This window comes from Rattus rattus, chromosome 16, assembly GCF_011064425.1.
Source record: "Rattus rattus isolate New Zealand chromosome 16, Rrattus_CSIRO_v1, whole genome shotgun sequence".
Classification (NCBI taxonomy): domain Eukaryota; kingdom Metazoa; phylum Chordata; class Mammalia; order Rodentia; family Muridae; genus Rattus; species Rattus rattus.
The window spans coordinates 597841-615948 of record NC_046169.1 but is presented as its reverse complement, the minus strand read 5'-3'; the positions used below and the strand labels follow the sequence as shown (position 1 = coordinate 615948).

The window sequence follows — 18108 nt, the reverse complement described above, 5'->3', positions numbered from 1 at the left end:
GATCCTGTGAGGCAGAATCTTCATCTCCCATCCGCAAGAATCATAGATTTGAGTTTTTCAGTGTGGTCCACACATGCCTTAGTCATCCAAGGCCACAGGACTCCCTTGAAGGCTCTGGGTGGGGGTGCTTTCTGGGCAGCCCTGGTAGTTAGTGAGTAAATGCTGGCATGGAGTCAGTCGCCCTCAAACCACAGACCGAAAAAGCAGAGGTGAGATTTGAAGCCTACCAACTCTTCTCTCTTCGAAAGTTGTTGGAATTGTTCTGGATCCCAATGCCCATGAGCCCCTTGGCCTAAGCCATACGGGCAGTGCATTGTTTTTTTACGATGGAAACTCGTCTTGCCATTACAGTACCAAGTTCTTCAGGTTGTTTTGCCTGTCTTGGGAAATTTTGTTTAATTTTGAAGACTCGATGAACCGAGTCAAGGAACAAAGATGGACGTCCACAAAGAAGCACGGGCACTGAAGCCGGCTTCTACTGCGCGTGTGGTCTGTCCTGCTTCTATCCCTGTGGCCTAGCATCTGCCCTCACATGCACAGACTCACCAGAACCCTACTGAGAGGCATTTCTGGAAGCAGGATGGGGAGGCATTCCAGCAATGGGGCTGATTCATCAGTCTACCAGAACACCAAGGAGACCATCACTGCATCCCAGTAGGCCAACTCACTGGTGTGGGTGACGCTGATGGACGTTGCGACGTTAGCCTCTAGATGCCTGTGTAACTGTGGCTTTGCCTCCTGTCGCAGCTGCAGATTTGTATGGCTCCCTTTGCCTGTTCGTTTCATTTTGTTTTGTTTTTAAAATCCCGTTTCTCAGTTTCCAGTGGTATCCGGCTAGAAGGAACGTGTAATTTTAGTAAAGAATGTTCTCATTTAGAAGAAAGCCAATGCAGGAGACTCATCCAGACTAAAATCAATGCGGAGTCAAGCTACCTATTCTTGGACAAATATTACTACCAACTGATTCACGCCAGCTAGCATCATGGTGACATTGAATGGCCCCGAGTGGCCAGTGTTTACAAAGATAGCTCTTAAGGCTCCCATTGAAGTTAGCATTTTAATAAGACTCTGGATCATGGCCAAAGGTGGAAAGCCACACAGAAATTGTGAGTAAAACCTCAGGGCTAGGACCTTCTCATCTAGATGCCAAGGGCATTACTGAGTCCCTGAAACTGTGACGAGGGCCTGATTTCCATCCTCACCTCTGACACGTTGACTTCCATGCCCCGCATCTCCTGCCAAACACAGTCCTTCCTGGCAGCTTTAGGCAGCAAGGGCAAGCAAGAGGAAGTGAACACAACAGCCATCACCTGAGTGGCTGAGAAAATATTGACAGACTTGACTTACAGAGGGCATATGGATGTCTCAGAATCCTCTGAATTGGGAGGGATCCTACCCAGTCCCCCAAGAACTCCTGCTGAGAGCACCCCCCACAGTTCCCTCGGCAGGATGAACTCATTAAATCAAAAAGTCTTCATGTAAAAAAATGGCTGGTGAGCCTGACGCTTCTGCTTTTCTCTGGAGAAGCACAGAATAAGGCTTCTTTCTCACCACACCAACTCCTGTGCTCTGTCCTCTAGGGCACAGGCTGGGAAGCTGCTGCTCCAGCTTTTATAAATAAAGTTTTATTAGAACACAATCACTCCCGGCAAAGTGGAAGAGATTCTCCAACAGGATCTATATGGCCTGTGAAACTTAAACTACTTAGAGCTGACCTTTCACAGATAATGGATCCAAAACAAAATTTCCCCCAAGTGCCTGTGGAGAATTGCCTGTGTGTTCTATTTTCTCTGCCAGTCGACACTCATGTTTTTATAAATTTCAATATGAATGAATTGTCAAACATGAATTTTAAGAAGTAAACAGAAAGTACGAGAATAAATGTTTTTAGTATTAGATATGATCAGCACAGAACTTCCTTCTAATAAAAAAAAATAAGCAGATTGGGGATAGAGAATCCAGGATGGGAAACAGGTAAGCCTGACACAACTGTACATGTTATGCTGAAGGTGTGCACACTAAACATGCATCACTGTACTGAAGGTGTGCACACTAATGCATTACTGTACTGAAGGTGTGCACACTAAACATGCATTACTATACTGAAGGTGTGCACACTAAACATGCATTACTATACTGAAGGTGTGCACACTAAACATGCATTACTATACTGAAGGTGTGCACACTAAACATGCATTACTGTACTGAAGATGTGTGCACTAAACATGCATCACTGTACTGAAGATGTGTGCACTAAACATGCATCACTGTACCGAAGGTGTGCACACTAAACATGCATCACTGTACCGAAAGTGTGCACACTAAACATGCATCCCTGTACTGAAAGTGTGCACACTAAACATGCATCACTGTACCGAAAGTGTGCACACTAAACATGCATCACTGTACCGAAAGTGTGCACACTAAACATGCATCACTGTACTGAAAGTGTGCGCACTAAACATGCATCACTGTACTGAAGGTGTGCACACTAAACATGCATCACTGTACTGAAAGTGTGCGCACTAAACATGCATCACTGTACTGAAGGTGTGCACACTAAACATGCATCACTGTACTGAAGGTGTGCACACTAATCATGCATCACTGTACTGAAGGTGTAAGCACTAAACATGCATCACTGTACTGAAGGTGTAAGCACTAAACATGCATTACTGTACTGAAGGTGTGAGCACTAAACATGCATTACTCTCCTGAAGGGGTGCGCACTAATCATGCATCACTGTACTGAAGGTGTGTGCACTAAACATGCATTACTCTCCTGAAGGGGTGCGCACTAATCATGCATCACTGTACTGAAGGTGTAAGCACTAAACATGCATTACTCTCCTGAAGGGGTGCGCACTAATCATGCATTACTGTACTGAAGCTCCTTGTTCTTCATCTATAGTAACTAAACAGAAGGTGTCTATCAAAATAGCAGGACCCTAACCCCCATGTTAAACAAATGCCTGTGGGCACAATGTGGACAACACTGAGTATACACGGGTTTAATATCACAAAGCATTGCATGTGTAATCTAAGTAAGCTAGTTGGCCATGGTGTGCAAAGGGAACCACGCAGATCTAAGATATTTCTTGTGCTGTTCTCATACCAGGGGCCATAAAGAAATTGACCTCATGCTGAACAGAGCAGAACGAAGCTTTGGCATTGTTCCGAAGCTTAGGGTATCCCTTCGAGCACCTACCATTCAAAATGGAGCAGTGCTGTAATCCCAAAGTTCATTCTTCATCATTAGCCAGATCCTACCTACAGTTATGAAGCTGCAGACTCATGATATCTCTGTGGGAAACAGTGGTGGGATCCATGACTCTGTACGTAAACCCTGGATCTGGCGTGTTCTTCTGGCCTCCGCTCGCACCAGACACATCTGCAGTTCACATACATATATGCAGACAAAACACCCATACACATAAAATAAATCATTTCTTAAGGGTAGAGTAACTATGACATCATGCAGCGTCATCTTCACAGAATATCCTTCAGTCCCCATCAAGAGCTCCTATCTCTTAACCCATGCTCTGTACTCTTTACCCAGAATGCTAAGGAAGAAAAATGTTTAAATTTCTTCCCCATTTTTGAATACTTATGCTGAATTCATCAAGGTATGTTGGGGATGGGCCCAAATCGTACATGAAACTCATTTATCTCCACTGATTTTATTCAACCTTTTCCTTAATTTTGTGCATGAAGCAAAGTTTTCTTTTTGTTAAAAAAATTATTACGTTTAAATTTCCTTTCTCTCTTTCCTTTGTGTATGACCCATAGGCCATGCCATGAGGTCTCTGGGTGCTGGGACTTGAACTCTCGGTATCTGAGGTCTGAACCTGAGCCTTTAATCTGGACTGTCTCCACTGTGGTCTGCAATCTCCTATTTGTACTGTCATGTCGGCCTTTGAAACTTCACCTTGTGGAGCACTTCCGATTTGGCAGACTGGAGGGTGGTTAGCAGTGTTCACCCTATGTCTCTAACGTGAAAATGAACTCTGACATCACTTCAGAGTTTACATAGCCTCATCACATATAATCGCATATAGTTCTCTGTGTGGACTACTTTATACATGTGTTCTGTCGTCGTCCATACTTCGATGGAGAAAACCGGTTCCTTTATCAGTTTTCCCAACTTAAAATCCTGGGAATGACCTTATGACCTCATCTTTGTGACTTAAAAGCATAAATTCTCCCTGTCTTTGACACGGTGCTTGAATCGGGCGTGACCTAGCGGGGAGGTCAGGCCTTCCGTTGTCCTCGATGTTTTGACCATCCATGGGTACAGCCGTCCACTTCAGCTGACTAACGACCCTTCTTCCCAGCAGCACACTCAGAGCCCTTTATCTGCCGTCTTGTTGAAATCCTGATGTTCCGTGGCCACAGTATTTCTGTAGCATGCTCAACTGTTGCGTTTAGCTTTGACTTACCCACCTTTGGCTCCGGGAAGTGGCCGCACTACCAGCCCCCTCCTAGCTTCCCTTGAATCCGAGGATAAAACACACGCACGCACGCACGCACGCACGCACGCACGCACGCACGCACGCACGCACGCAGTTGTTCCTTTTCATCTTATCTTCTTGGCACAATTGCTGGGTACTACTGTCTCCTGTCTGGAAAAGCACGCCCTTATCAATACTCTTAGCTCCATACCTACCCCCTGCCCTAATCTTGAGTGGCTGGTCCCACCTAGCCCCGCCAAACATCCCTGACCACCTGCCTGTAGTAGTGGCCACAGCCCCAGCCTCTACGGAGACCTCACACGGTTGCCTGGTTGCCTGGTTCTCCTCTCTCTAAAGCATGGCGAACTCCTCTCCTTCCTTTCTTCCAAAGACCAGGAAGTCCTGCCTGCACCTTCCGCCCAGCAATTGGCCCTGCCCAGCCATTGGCCCCTGGCTTTCTTTACTGACAGATCAAGAACCAGTTGGGGAACAGGACCTTAACATCAGAACTGCCCCCTACACTAAATCATTCCATCTGGAGAGTAAAGTCAATTTGAGAGGTCTCTTCTCTCTATAGACACGTTCAGCTCTCTGTATCTCTCATTTCCCATTTTTATATAAACACAGGACTGTTTTTTTTCCAAGTCCAAAAAGACAAACCAATGAAATCTGATAGTCTCTTAAACAGTATACTAAGAATCTTACAGAGGAGTCTGCCACATACCTGATACTTCACTTCATGCCAAGCATGTGAAGAAAACTTGCACTCTAGAAAAATGGGGGGGGTGCAGATTTTGCACATTCTAGGTCAGGACCACATGGTACATTGTTGAACAAATCTGTGGATTCACATACAGCATTTTTTAGATGCTTTGACTAAATGAGGCAGCAGGTGAAATATTCTTAAACCAAAATGATGATTGAGCCAGCAGGGGTTTGTGTTGAGATATTTCTTGAACCTGGGTATTTGCATAAATATAATGTAGATTTTGTGTGTGTGTGAGTGTGTGTGTGAGTGTGTTTGTGAGTGTGTGTGTTTATATTAAATGTATACTATGTAATAATGTATTATCTTAATTATATGGGGATGAGTACAAAGTCTAGGTGTGAAATTGATTGATATTTCATTAACAACTTGTGCATGTGATTTGGGATGGCCAGTCCTGACAAACACGATGGGTTGTGTGTTGATGTAGTATGTCTGCATCTTCTCTGTTATGATGGAAAGTCCCATTTTCACACTGAGTCACCCTCAGTACTTTAAAAGATACAGCATGGGGTTGCTTTGGAACTGGGTGCAAAAGAGCAATGGCCACAGTTTTCTTATTCCATGGCTTAGTTTCTGTTGTTGTTGTTGTTGTTGTTGTTGTTGTTTAATTGCTTTGGTTTTGTTTGCTTGCTTTGGTTCAAAGAACTTAGCAGGCTTTCCTTCTAATGTTCCTCTTTCTCAAGGAATCCACCATCTTGTCGATGGCTTGCTTGAGTCACGACTCTTTTCTCGCTGCCTCAGGTCAGTGCTCTTTGAGCCTCACTGAAGAGACCAGCTCTCTGGCTCCAGTCTTCAGAGCCTGGCTTGGCATCCGTTCTTAATCTAAAGAAAGGAGACTTTATCCAATTTTTATGTGGGTTTCTTGCGTTGGAAATGGGGTGGGAGGGACGAGTATTTGGAACCAATGTTAAGTATTACAGTTTCTATTTTTAAACATCTATATATACATTTTTAGCCGTAGTGGCTTCAAGCTCCCAAAAACATTTTTTGAGATTCCAGGAAGTTCAGCCTGAGGTGTTGTGGTGCCTTATGTAGCAACAGTTCTCAGACGTTCAGTTGTTGTCATTCATTTTGTTTTATGATAAAAACCACGAGAGGAACCAATACGTACCAGAAAGTCTTTGAGTTATCCTATCTCTACGTACAGTCAAGTTTTCAAAGTTATTCCACCAAGACTTCACACAAATTTGTTTTTTAAAAATCAAAGCTAAAATCGTCCCACTGTGATGGAAATGACATACAGTTCTTGTGAGTTCCTTCCACCTGGTGCTTGAATATTCCAGTTGAGGCTAATTTAGATAGAGCCTGGCTTTGGACAGATTAAGTCTCTGTGAGAAGAGTCCAGTGAGTATTGTGTTTTGCATATACATATACATATACATCATATACATATACATTATATATATATGTGCATATGCATACACATACACATGCATCATATGTATGTATGGGTATGCATATATGTATACATATGCATCATATACATATACACCATTACATATACATCATATACATATACATGCACATGCACATACCTATACATCATATGCATCACATACATATGTATAAACATATGTGTATGCATATATTTATATGTATACATATATAGCAAATACATATACAACATATACATAATATATGTAAATGTAGTCATATACATATATATTTGAAAACTGTATATTGACAAGTTAGGGGAGCTAAGGAGGATGAGCAAAAAGATAAACAATGGAATAAAAGAACAAACCCCCACCCCTCACCCACCCACCCACCCCCATCCCCACTGCTAAATGAATGACCTTATTTAATTCCCTGAGGAAAACCCATTAGTCAGACCTATTTTTAGCCTGACTCCCTAGGCCATGGAAAGTTACTTCCCAGGGGATAGGGTACTTGTGGCACCCTACTGTCATTCAGACCTGGGCTCACAACCAGATGCCAGAGGAAGATAAGTCCAATTAACAATAGCATGAACAACAGAAATTAAACAGTCCTCACGGCTGTGGTATTGGTGGGGGATTTAACTCGGAGCCAAATGAATAAACAGCGCTAAGCCAAGAAAATGGGTCATACTGTGAGAAACTGATTAGATGAGCAAAATTCTCGAGATCAGCATCCTAGCCGGATTTTCCCTGTAATGCATCCAGGGAGAAGTGCTGAGGGCCTACACTAAGAAAATCAGAGCCAAGACACAAACCTGGACATTGATTTGTAAACAGTTTCATGTTGGGTCTTTGTGATGATCGAGGTAAGAAGGGGCTGAAGCCAATGCCTAAGTTCATTTGGGGAAGTAAATACTTTCTGGGCCCAAGGGATATACAAAAGCCAAGCAGGGACACTGTTAGCCTCAGGGAACACAGAACACATGTGTCACAGACTGCAAACTCCAGCAAGGAAACAGGTAGGTCAGTGTGTGGCATGCAGAATGCAAGACTTTGCAACCCCAGCAGCTGGATGGAAGGTGTGTGCAGCCAGAGAGAGGCGTTCTGAGTCAGACTCCTTAAACACAGCGAGCCCGGTTACCAGAGCAGCTCGGCTGTTCTCTCCTCAAGTGCAACCTCTAGATTGGTGCAGACCTTACTGCTTCTCAGAGGTCAGCCGTGGTTTCGCTGTTAACACATGCAGAGGATATATGACAAGAAGCGAGATTTTTAAGAGACTAAGGTAAGGAGTGTTAACTCTGAGGTGTAATGAGGCCGAGCTTCAGAGAAAGAGAGAGCTGTAAATAGTGGTCCTTGAACTCAGCAGAGAGTCATTGGGAAGGAAGAAGTGTCCTGTATTGGTTGGGGACAAATTGCTTTGGAAAGGATACTGTCTCCACAGTCCAGTCAGATGGTGTTTAATGCCCTTTGTAAACAGTCAGAGAAAACACCTTAGAAACAAAAAAAGGGTTGAGAAAAATTATATATATTAATTAAATATTAAAATAAATATTATATATGTCTTAGAAACAAAGGATTGGGGAAGTTTTATATATATTTAATGAAATTTTAAAATATATATTATATATAAATGCCTTAGAAAGGCATTGGAAGAAATTATATATGTATTTAAATATATGTATATGTATATATAAATACACACATATGTATATACACATAATACCTTAAAAACAAAAAAGGGATTGAAAAAATTATATATAATATACACATATACATATGGTTCCCCCCAATATGGCACATATAGCATATTATATAACATCTGTGATATTACACACACACACACACTGTCTCTCTCTCTCTCTCTCTCTCTCTCTCTCTCTCTCTCTCTCTCTCTCACACACACACACACACACACACACATAAATATATCTGAATGAAGTGCGGTAAACGAGAACGGGGGTGAAAGGTGGTAGAGACTCACACTCCCTGTGTGACTGCGAAGACAGGGAACAAAATGGAAGCACCATGTAGCCATGACCTATGGACGTGAGTGTTTGCTTTCCTTATGTTTTGCAGGGCGACGACTCGGATGAGGAAGACCTGTGCATCAGCAACAAATGGACTTTCCAGAGAACCAGCCGCAGGTGGTCCCGTGTGGATGACCTGCATCCGCTCCTCCCCGGGGCAGACAGAAACGGGTCCCCAGGAGGCCCTAGGATGAGAAACACGGCCAGCAGTGAAAGCGTGCTCACAGATCTGAGCGAGCCTGAGGTCTGCTCCATCCACAGCGAAAGCAGCGGAGGCAGCGACGGCCGCGGCCAATCGGGGCATCATTTTGCTGATGGCACGCCTGTGTTGGAGGGCACCCTAGTCGGTGGCAGCCTCCCACAGTCTCCCCGAGACAGTCTCAGCCAGTCTTTTCACCCCAAGAATGAGAAACCCACCAGGACCAGGGCCAAGTCATTTCTGAGACGCATGGATACCCTGAGAGTGAAGGGGGCACTCGGGAGGCATAAGGGACCAGGGCGAACAGGAGGCCTCGTTATCAGCAGGCCCATGCTGCAGCAGGAGCCAGAGTCCTTTAAGACCATGCAGCATGTCCAGATACCCAACGGAGATCTGCAGACCTCACCAGCAGCTGCCTGCAAGAAAGGCCTTCCAGGCTCCAGTAAATCAAGCGGTGAGAACAGCCCCTTGGAGAGCAGCAGCCGTGTGAGCACCCCATGTATGAAGGAACGCAAGTGCCAACAGGAGGCCAGCAAGCGCGGTGGCATGTACCTGGAGGACCTGGATGTGCTGGCAGGGACGACATTACCAGACACAGGGGACCAAAACCACATACACGGGTTTCACTCGCAAGAGAACCTGGTGGTCCATGTTCCCAAGGATCACAAACCAGGAACATTCCCCAAGGCACTGTCTATAGAAAGCCTCTCGCCCACAGACAACAGCAATGGGGTTAACTGGAGGACCGGGAGTATCTCCCTGGGTAGGCAACAGGGCCCTGGCATGAGGGAACCTAGACTCGTGTCATCCTGCCACAGGGCCAGCAGAGTCAGTATCTATGACAACGTGCCCAGCTCACATCTGTATGCCAGCACTGGAGATCTGTTGGACTTGGAGAAAGACGGCCTCCTTCCACAGCTGGATGACATTATACAGCATGTCAATGGCATACAAGAGGTAGTGGATGACTGGTCAAGAAATATCTTGCCTGAACTGCAAAGCCACGATGCAGTGGCAGGGGACCCTGGTCAACCCCCATTTCAGTCTCCTCATCAGATCACTTTAGATTTTGAAGGCAACTCTGTCTCGGAAGGTCAGACAACACCTAGTGATGTGGAAAGGGACAGGACTTCTCTGAATGAATCGGACACCACGGGGGTCAGAGAAAGAAGGGATTCTGGTGTGGGGGCCTCTCTGACCAGGCCAAACAGGTGGGTCACATGCTGTTATGAAGTTACGATCCTTCCGTTTAGTGGTGGCTGTAGGCTGAATTTTATTTATTTTGCTATTGTTTTGTATGCGTGTGAATGTTTGCCTGCGTGTATGTATATACACCGTGTGTCTGCAGTACCCTCAGAGGTCAGAAGAGGGCGTCAGATCCCCCAGAACTGGAATCCCAGATGTTTTATTAGCTGCTGTGTGGATGCTGAGAACCAAACCCAGGTCCTCTGCAAGAGCAGCCAGTGCTCTTAGCCTCTGAGCCACCTTTCTAGCCCACCTTTGCTTATTCCCTTAACAAAGACAGACAGACAGACAGACTATTTACACAGTCGCCTGGGGCTGTGCTAAGTAGTGCATATGGTTAGGAATTATTTCAACAGGGTCGTCTTTAGACGGAAAGACCGAATCCGTGTCTGTCCACATCCGTTTCTGTGTCTAGCCTTTGTTCCAAGCTCTGTCGAAGACAAATCTAAGCAGGCAGGTGGGGGCATCACAGACAGCCGTGGCCCAGGTCCTGTTCACAAGGTTTGCTTTTTATTCTGTGGGACCTGAGCACATTCGTGCTTTTAAGTTACTGCTCCTGAGAAAATGAGCCAAGGAAATCTAACTCAGAATCGACAGCGCCGTGTGTGCCACTGGCGTTCTTGCCGAGGCAGCGATGGGTTGTAGGGTCCATCCATGTGCCGTCTGTGCCTGTCACCTTCAGACGCCATCCCAGCCACAAAGGACAGTGAGGAGGCAGGCACAGAGAGTGGGAAACAGTGTCGCACCTCAGTGTTTCAGACTCTGCCTGTTATATATATTCTCTCTCTCTCTCTCTCTCTCTCTCTCTCTCTCTCTCTCATCTCCTTTCTTTCATCTCTCCTCACTCCCTCTCCTCTTCTCTTCTCTTTTCTCTCTCTCCCCTCTCCCCCTCTTCTCTCCTCTCTCTCTCCCCCCTCTCCCTCCCTCCCTCCCCTCTCCCCCTCTTCTCTCTCCTCTCCCTCCCTCCCCCTGCTCTGTCTTTCTCTCTCTCTGTCTCCACTCCCTCCCCTCTGCTTTATGTCTCTGTCTCTTTGTCTCACTATCTGGTCCATCTCTCTGTCTCTGTCTTCATCTCTCTCACTTATCTTTATTTTGTCTCTCTCTCTCTCTCTCTCTCTCTCTCTCTCTCTCTCTCTCTCGTGTGTGTGTGTGTGTGTGTGTGTGTGTGTGTGTGTGTGAGAGAGAGAGAGAGAGAGAGAGAGAGAGAGAGAGAGAGAGAGAGAGAGAGAGAGTCTGGGTTCATACAATACTCTGTCTTCTTTCCCTTTTGCGCTGATTTCCTGGGCTCAGAATCTCCTGAAGTAGCCATTTGTACCTAACGGCTAGCCCGAGCTTCCCAGTTACCATCCACTGGTGACTGGTAGCTCTGACCATCTGTTTCAGGCGCCTAAGGTGGAGTAGCTTCCAGCTCTCACACCAGCCTCAGCTGTCTCCGGCCACGCCCCACATCAGCAGCCAGACGGCCGCCCAGCTGAACCTGCTCCAGCGCTTTTCTCTGCTTCGCCTCACAGCCATCATGGAGAAGTACTCCATGTCCAACAAGCACGGCTGGACCTGGTATGTAGCACGTCTGCAGAGGCTCACGTGTCCGCAGCTAAGTGTATGATTGCAAAAGACCTCCAGTGTTTATATTTTGGTGTCTGGAGAACGGAGCACCGTCTGCACTACCCTCTCCTGGAAACTGTGGAGTCTTCTGCTCGTCTGCCCTCTGGGCAGCCAGGCTGATGAAGCACACAGGAAACATTGCTTTATTTGTAGCTCTCGGTTGGTTTCCAGGGAAGGGAGTCGGGTTCTGAGAAAGGAACAAGGCCGGTAACAAAGTGATAAATTGTGAACAGAGGAGTTAGAAATAAACCCGCCATAAAATATCACTGGCAGCTTGTGAAGAAACATCTGTCACTTGTACCTTGTGGCCTGGCGCAGAACCCACCCTTAGAGCATTGATTCGATGGTTCTTCAAGTACGTGCGTGCTCTCCTTGGCGAGTTAAGATGAGATTAGGCAGCATATCTTTGGAATGAAGGATCCCATAAGGTCGACATTATATGCAGATAGATGGGTGCATGATTTTAAAAACATCAAGCGTTGTGTCATATAATATGCGTAGAAGAATCAATGTTGTGTTTATGATAATGTTTTCAAAGGTTACAAGTTGTATGGTCAAATCAATATATGCATGTGTGTTAAGATCCCTTTTAAATGAAGATCTCCCTCTAGAAAGCTAAAGACATAGCCAAGAAAATCTGGTTCAACAACCCCACACAGCAACATCAACCAAATTATTCTTCCTCTCGTAAACCTTGCATACAGTTTGTTGTTCCCTGCCCCCCAATCGGGGGTTTTAAGCGTTTGATACCCAAGAGCTGTTTTTAGTCATAATTAAATTGAAAAAATGCCCACCACCACCGATTTGAAAACAGAGAGCCACAAAGACAATGAATCTGGCTCTTTAATAGGAATGACACATAGGCAAGGGCCACATATAGAGTGTCATAGACTGTGAATGATATAGAAAAAGGTTTAATTCTGCCTTTGCCTCTGAAGTGTTCCAACAGGAGCTTGGCCTCCCTCTCCCTTGCTTCCACAGCCTGTCTGCACAGAGCGCCCCGGGGGCCTTGCATGACCTGGTTTCTGTGAATTCCAGGTCCGTCCCAAAGTTCATGAAGAGAATCAAAGCTCCTGACTACAGAGACAAGGCTGTCTTCGGTGTCCCGCTCATAGTCCATGTCCAGAGAACAGGACAGCCCCTGCCTCAGAGCATTCAACAAGCACTGAGGTATCTACGTAGCAACTGTCTGGATCAGGTAGAGTGGTGAATCCCAAACACGGGCTTGGGGTGAGGGGATGGCAGAGTGAGTGGGGCCTATCCAGGACAAGGCCTAGCTAACCTAGAGTAAACAGCATGGAGATCTGTAATGCCACGATTTAATATGGCCCTGATACGTCCCTGTCTAGCTTTTGACAATGTTCCTCCTTACCAAGTTGAGTGGCATCCTGGTTGGCCAAAGGAAATTGATGTTGTTATTTTGTAACTGCAATGTCTACAATGTCCCCAATTCCTTGCGACTGGGGAGTAAGCTGTGAGCTACTCTACATTTTAAATTACTATTCCAGTGCTACTATTTACTCCACAGTGTTATTTTATCATTGATTCATTGTTTCAGGGAGAGGGGAGTGAATTTAGTTCTATTTCTCCCCTTACTAAATTCTCAGAGCAGCTCAACGAGCAAACCAGACTTACTTCCATTTTTTTTTTAATTCATGTATAAAATGTAAGAGATACATCAGCCGAACCAAGTAGCCCCTTGCCTAAGAGTTGACGGGAAGTTCACAGGAAGGAAATACTCAGATCATTTTCTGCCTCCAGGGCAATTTGGAAACCATCTTAATGGTACGCTCTGACCAAGCACAGATTGAGATCCATCCCATAATTTACAAAGCTCCTCCATATTACCAAGCATTCCTTTCTTCCATACTCTGCCCCAAAATAAAGGCCACACTCACGCTCCACAGAGTACCCCCTCGAACGGCCATGTCCCAACCTCTGTAGCAGCCTTTGCTCAGCACACTAGGTAGCGGGAAACTGCTCATTGGTCTTCTCGGTGGTGTTTGTTGATTCGCCCTTGTCTGGGGCTCAGTGGGCAGGAAGGGGCTAAGCTCCATGAACTCAAAGATCTTAGCTCCTGATGCTTACAGAGATATCAAAACATAGCAGGTATTAAAATCACAACGACAGCTCAAGGAACCGAATGCAAGCGTCCTTGCTCGAACCTGGCCAATGACCTCCTTTGACCTTTATTATCTAGAGAATATACAGATGCACATTTTTTCATATTTTCATGTCATAGTGCAGGGCTACTGTTTTGGATATTCGGGGAGATGGCTGGTTTTGTTCTCTACATAAAACATCTGGCACGTATTATAGCATCTTGGTAGGGTAAGCCAATGAATCTGGTTGCTGCTAATTATCTTCGGTCACAGTTGTACCATGAATGCACATGGTGATCAGACTTAGCCTCTTACAGGTATATAACTGAGAAGAACCAAGGATCTCTTTTCAAATGAAAAAAGTATAACAGCTATGCCTATGATATAACTTTATGGACCCAATCCCATTGGGTCAGTTTGCGGGTACATGGATTCCGTATTGTGGAGAAGAGGTAGCTTTGGATAAAAATCCACTTTTCAGGCCTCTCAATTTCTCTAAAGCTGTACAGCAGACCCACCCCTTCCACGGTCCTCTCAGAGTTCTTAACTCTGTCCTTTCCTAAGATCCAAAGGACAGTATGCACCAATGGCATGGCCAGCAAAGCCACTCATGGGACAAGTGGTGTGGGCTCGGGAGGACCTGGAGGAAAAGCAACCCATCCACAACCAGGTCACCAACGGTAACCATGGAGACTTGTTCGGACAACTATACAAAATCCTGTTCTATTTGCCTCGCTTTCTCTCACACATACTCGAGGGAAGCACGCAGTGTCAACACCGTGGTCCCCACAGTGAGGCCAGCATCTCCTAAATCTCTTCTCATTGGGTTTGCCCCTGCAGGGCTTTTCCCCATTGGACTTGGGTGTGGTGCTGTCCCTCTACAGCCCTCATTGATAAATCCACTGTCAAGACTCTGTTGATGACATTGGCCACTGTGTCATGTAGTGTGCCCTTTCTGTGAGAAGGAGAGGAAGGAGCCCCCCTCGTCCCTGATTTCAGTACTTGGGAACCATGTTTCTTTTGGCCCGTGGGCCTGTGTTTTGTACTGCAGACTCCAAGTTCATCTACCTGGGTGTGTTTTCCTCTCTGTTCATGTGCTGGAAGGCTCAGGCCAAACGCATATTCTGCTATAGGAAATGTGGGTGCCTCTTCAAGGCACAAATTCCTTGATTCCAGCCCTCTTCCCAGCCTGTTAATCCTTTTTATTTTTACTTGTTGTAATTTCCCTATCTAGTCTCTTTCACTGAACCGGTCATAGATCTCCGTAAGTCGTGTCCTTCCTTGAACTAGTTTGGATATGAATAAATGAATCACAATGCCCCTGGATAGGAAACACCACCCCATGCCAGGGATTGATTCGTAGAGATGTCTGTACTTGGATCACTCTTGTGATTGGTCCCCTCTCCCTTCTGCAGCCAAAAATGTCCGGATAAAGTCATAGGAAGAGAAGAAAGGGGTCATACTGACCTCTCCAGCCCTATTACCCTGGCTTCTTCCCCATATCAGTCTCAAAGACTCCCACGGTGGGGAAAATGTGTACAGAGCTCTGTAGGACAAAGTCCCTGTCGAGGACATAGGTGCTGGCGAGCAATGTAGCCCAGCTGGGAAAGCGGTCCTTCTCTTGGGTCATTTAAAGAAAAAAGGCAGCTGTAGACTACCCAAAGGAACCAAACTACTGCCTTGTGTATGGCCTTCCCTTCGCATGTCGTGTATAGGGGAGCACACAGACAGTGCCTCCATGTGGCAAAGAGGTGACAGAAGAGCGGGCAACAAGGAAGACTAGAGGAGTAGGAAGCCAGGAGAATTGGGCAGAGGGAGAAGACCACCCTAGAGCTCTAGAGCAAATGCACATTGAAGAACCCAAGAGCGGGAGGCGGGGCTAAGACGGGAAGGGGCGGGGCTAAGAAGGAGGAGGCGGGGTCAGGAAGGGGAAGGGAAGCATAAGTCCTTTCTTTGCCCACGGGTATCTTGTTGGGCACAGGGCCTTGCACTCTCATCCCAGGGTTGTGGAAGACCAGGAACGCCTTCCCCAAACATCCTTCCCGTAAGCATATTCTACAGGAACCGTCTCCGAGACTACTTTGAGGCTCTGGCATTGAACAGAGTGAGAGGCCACCTGCAGTTGGCTGGGGTCCCTTCCTGAAGGCTAAACTCTAAAATCAGCACTCATCAGAAGGCTGTGGGAGCCAGCAGCATCGAGCCCTGAAACACTGCCAGCACTTCCCTTTCCACACTCCCCAGCGCAGTGCAGTTTGTAATGAGGAAGTGCGCGTATCCATTTTCACCCTCGCAGATGGCTGCAGATGAAGAGGTTTAGCCTTCCATTGCCAGCCATTTGTATTCGACACGGTAGCCTGTGAGACCAGCCTTGCTCTGTGGTGGGAGCTTTCACATCTGTCTTAAACCACAGCACAGGTTATCCCCTGGCTCCTGGTAAATGCGAGCTCCTGCGGTGGAAGGCTGCCCATAGCACGCTATTTTACCACTCTCTCTTTCTGAATAAAGCCAACCTTTCTTCATTAGCCGAGCCGATTCTGAAGAGGAAATGGAAGTCTTGATAAACATCATTAAGCCGGGCAAGGATTAGCATAAACAGGATGCCAAGGAGGAGATTTAATACTATTTAGATGAAATTTGAATTCTAATGCAGCACTCTCGCCCAGCCACTCCTTCTAATGGAGCCGCAAGATTTAAACGCCTAATAATTCTGGGAAGACACTCCATTCCCAGTGGCACCTGCTTGTCACCTTGTCAGCTGACTACCTGAGACAGGACCCTCTATGTAAACTGCTCCCTGAGCCCTGGCTTTTAGGTTGCTGGAGATCAAGAACAAAAGAGAAAAACAGGTGGAAGTAACCCAAAGGGACACTGGCCACCCACCTTGGTCATTCACGGGGGCGCTCCTGCACGCCGGGTTCTGCACAGCTGAGCTCCCACTGTGCCTCCTAAGGAGAGTGGCATGGGTTGAAGGCAGGTACAGAGCAGGCCTGTGGTATAAATTCCGGGACCCAGTATAAAACGAAAATGTTCGATTTCTTGTTCACTTCTACTTTCATTTTTCCAAAAGATTTAGTCATTTTTATCTCACGGGCATGGGTGTTTTGCCTACAAGTGTGTCTGTGCACCACATGCACGTCTGATGTCCACACAGGCCAGAAGAGGGTGTCAGATCCCTCTAGACCTGCAGTAACTGAGGGTTGTGAGCTCCCGTGTGGGTGCTGGGAACTGAACCCAGGCCCTCTGCAAGAGCAACCAGTTCTCTTAGCTACTGAGCCATCGCTCCAGCCCCTGTCCTAAAATCTGACAACAGAGCATTAATCAGACTGTGCGTCCCCGTATGACAGGTCGCCCACCCACTCTACTGTGACAGACAGAAGCAGAAGACTTGTCACCTGCCTTGGATCTTGCTATAGGGAGTTGAAAGACCTAGGTTACCTCTCAACCCCAGTGAGTGCCGTACCCTTAAAAACGAAACAAAACCAAACCACAAACAAACAAATCACTTTCTGTTCGTAGAACGAAGTATCTTAGGTCCAAAATGCTTCTCAACAAAGAAATGACTATTGGCCGTCAGTGTTCTTCAGAGGAGAGGGCCTCTCATACACGCCGACCATAGTCTTCTTCCTGTGCCCAGGTACTGCTGACTGCCCCTTCAGAAAGCCAATCCTCAATGGTCAGGGAATTCACCACTTCATTCATGGAGAAACAGTTCAGAGTCAGACAACAGAAACTTCTAGGTCTGTTCATTCATCCATTCACTGTGCTCTTTTGGAAGACTGCATTTCTATGGCCATTCTTAGGTTCAGGTCTGGCTTTTTTTTAAATCATGTTGTATTTACTAAGTTTAGGAGAGCAGTTTCCTTCTAGACTTCCAATACAATCCACAGAACCCAGAGGTATTTCCCACCTCTCCTGGAAGGTGAGAGAAGAACAGGTTTCTGTCAGGATGTGAAGCGGGATGAATAATTTCCCAATGACCAGCCTGACATCCTGCAGGCTCAGTTAGAAGGCGCACCTCAGAGCCTGCAGCTAGAGACCCCCAGACAGATTTGAAGTGTTAAAAAAAAATCACAACGTTTTCCAAAAGAAGAAAGTTGAGATCTCAACAATTCAAAGAAGACACCCATCCAGGGTGTACACAAGTTCAGACGCCCAGAGAGCCTGAGGACACAGTGGGCCAAAGGAGTAAGCTGGGCAGTAGCAACAGAAACATCCCTTTTGTGACTCTGTTCGGTGCTTCTCTGCTTGGGGGGTTAGGAGTGGGAAAGAATTACTTTCAAATGACATAAATAGTTGTGAGTCACACTCAAGGATGCACCCTCGGGGCACTG

The 18108-nt window shown here is 46.3% G+C and overlaps 1 protein-coding gene across 5 annotated transcripts in view; it reads left to right on the top strand.

The window, feature by feature from the left end:
• Window positions 1-18108, top strand: part of Stard13 (StAR related lipid transfer domain containing 13) — a 210722-nt gene that overhangs the window by 173969 nt on the left and 18645 nt on the right. For 3 of the 5 annotated variants that reach the window (XM_032886565.1, XM_032886564.1, XM_032886566.1), the window contains exons 5-7: window positions 8676-10036; window positions 11454-11627; window positions 12714-12873. In XM_032886565.1, the coding sequence (XP_032742456.1) occupies window positions 8676-10036; window positions 11454-11627; window positions 12714-12873 (1695 nt within the window). Of the gene's footprint in view, window positions 1-8675; window positions 10037-11453; window positions 11628-12656; window positions 12874-18108 lie in introns of all 5 variants that reach the window. The other 2 variants (XM_032886563.1, XM_032886562.1) reach the window with 1 other exon arrangement.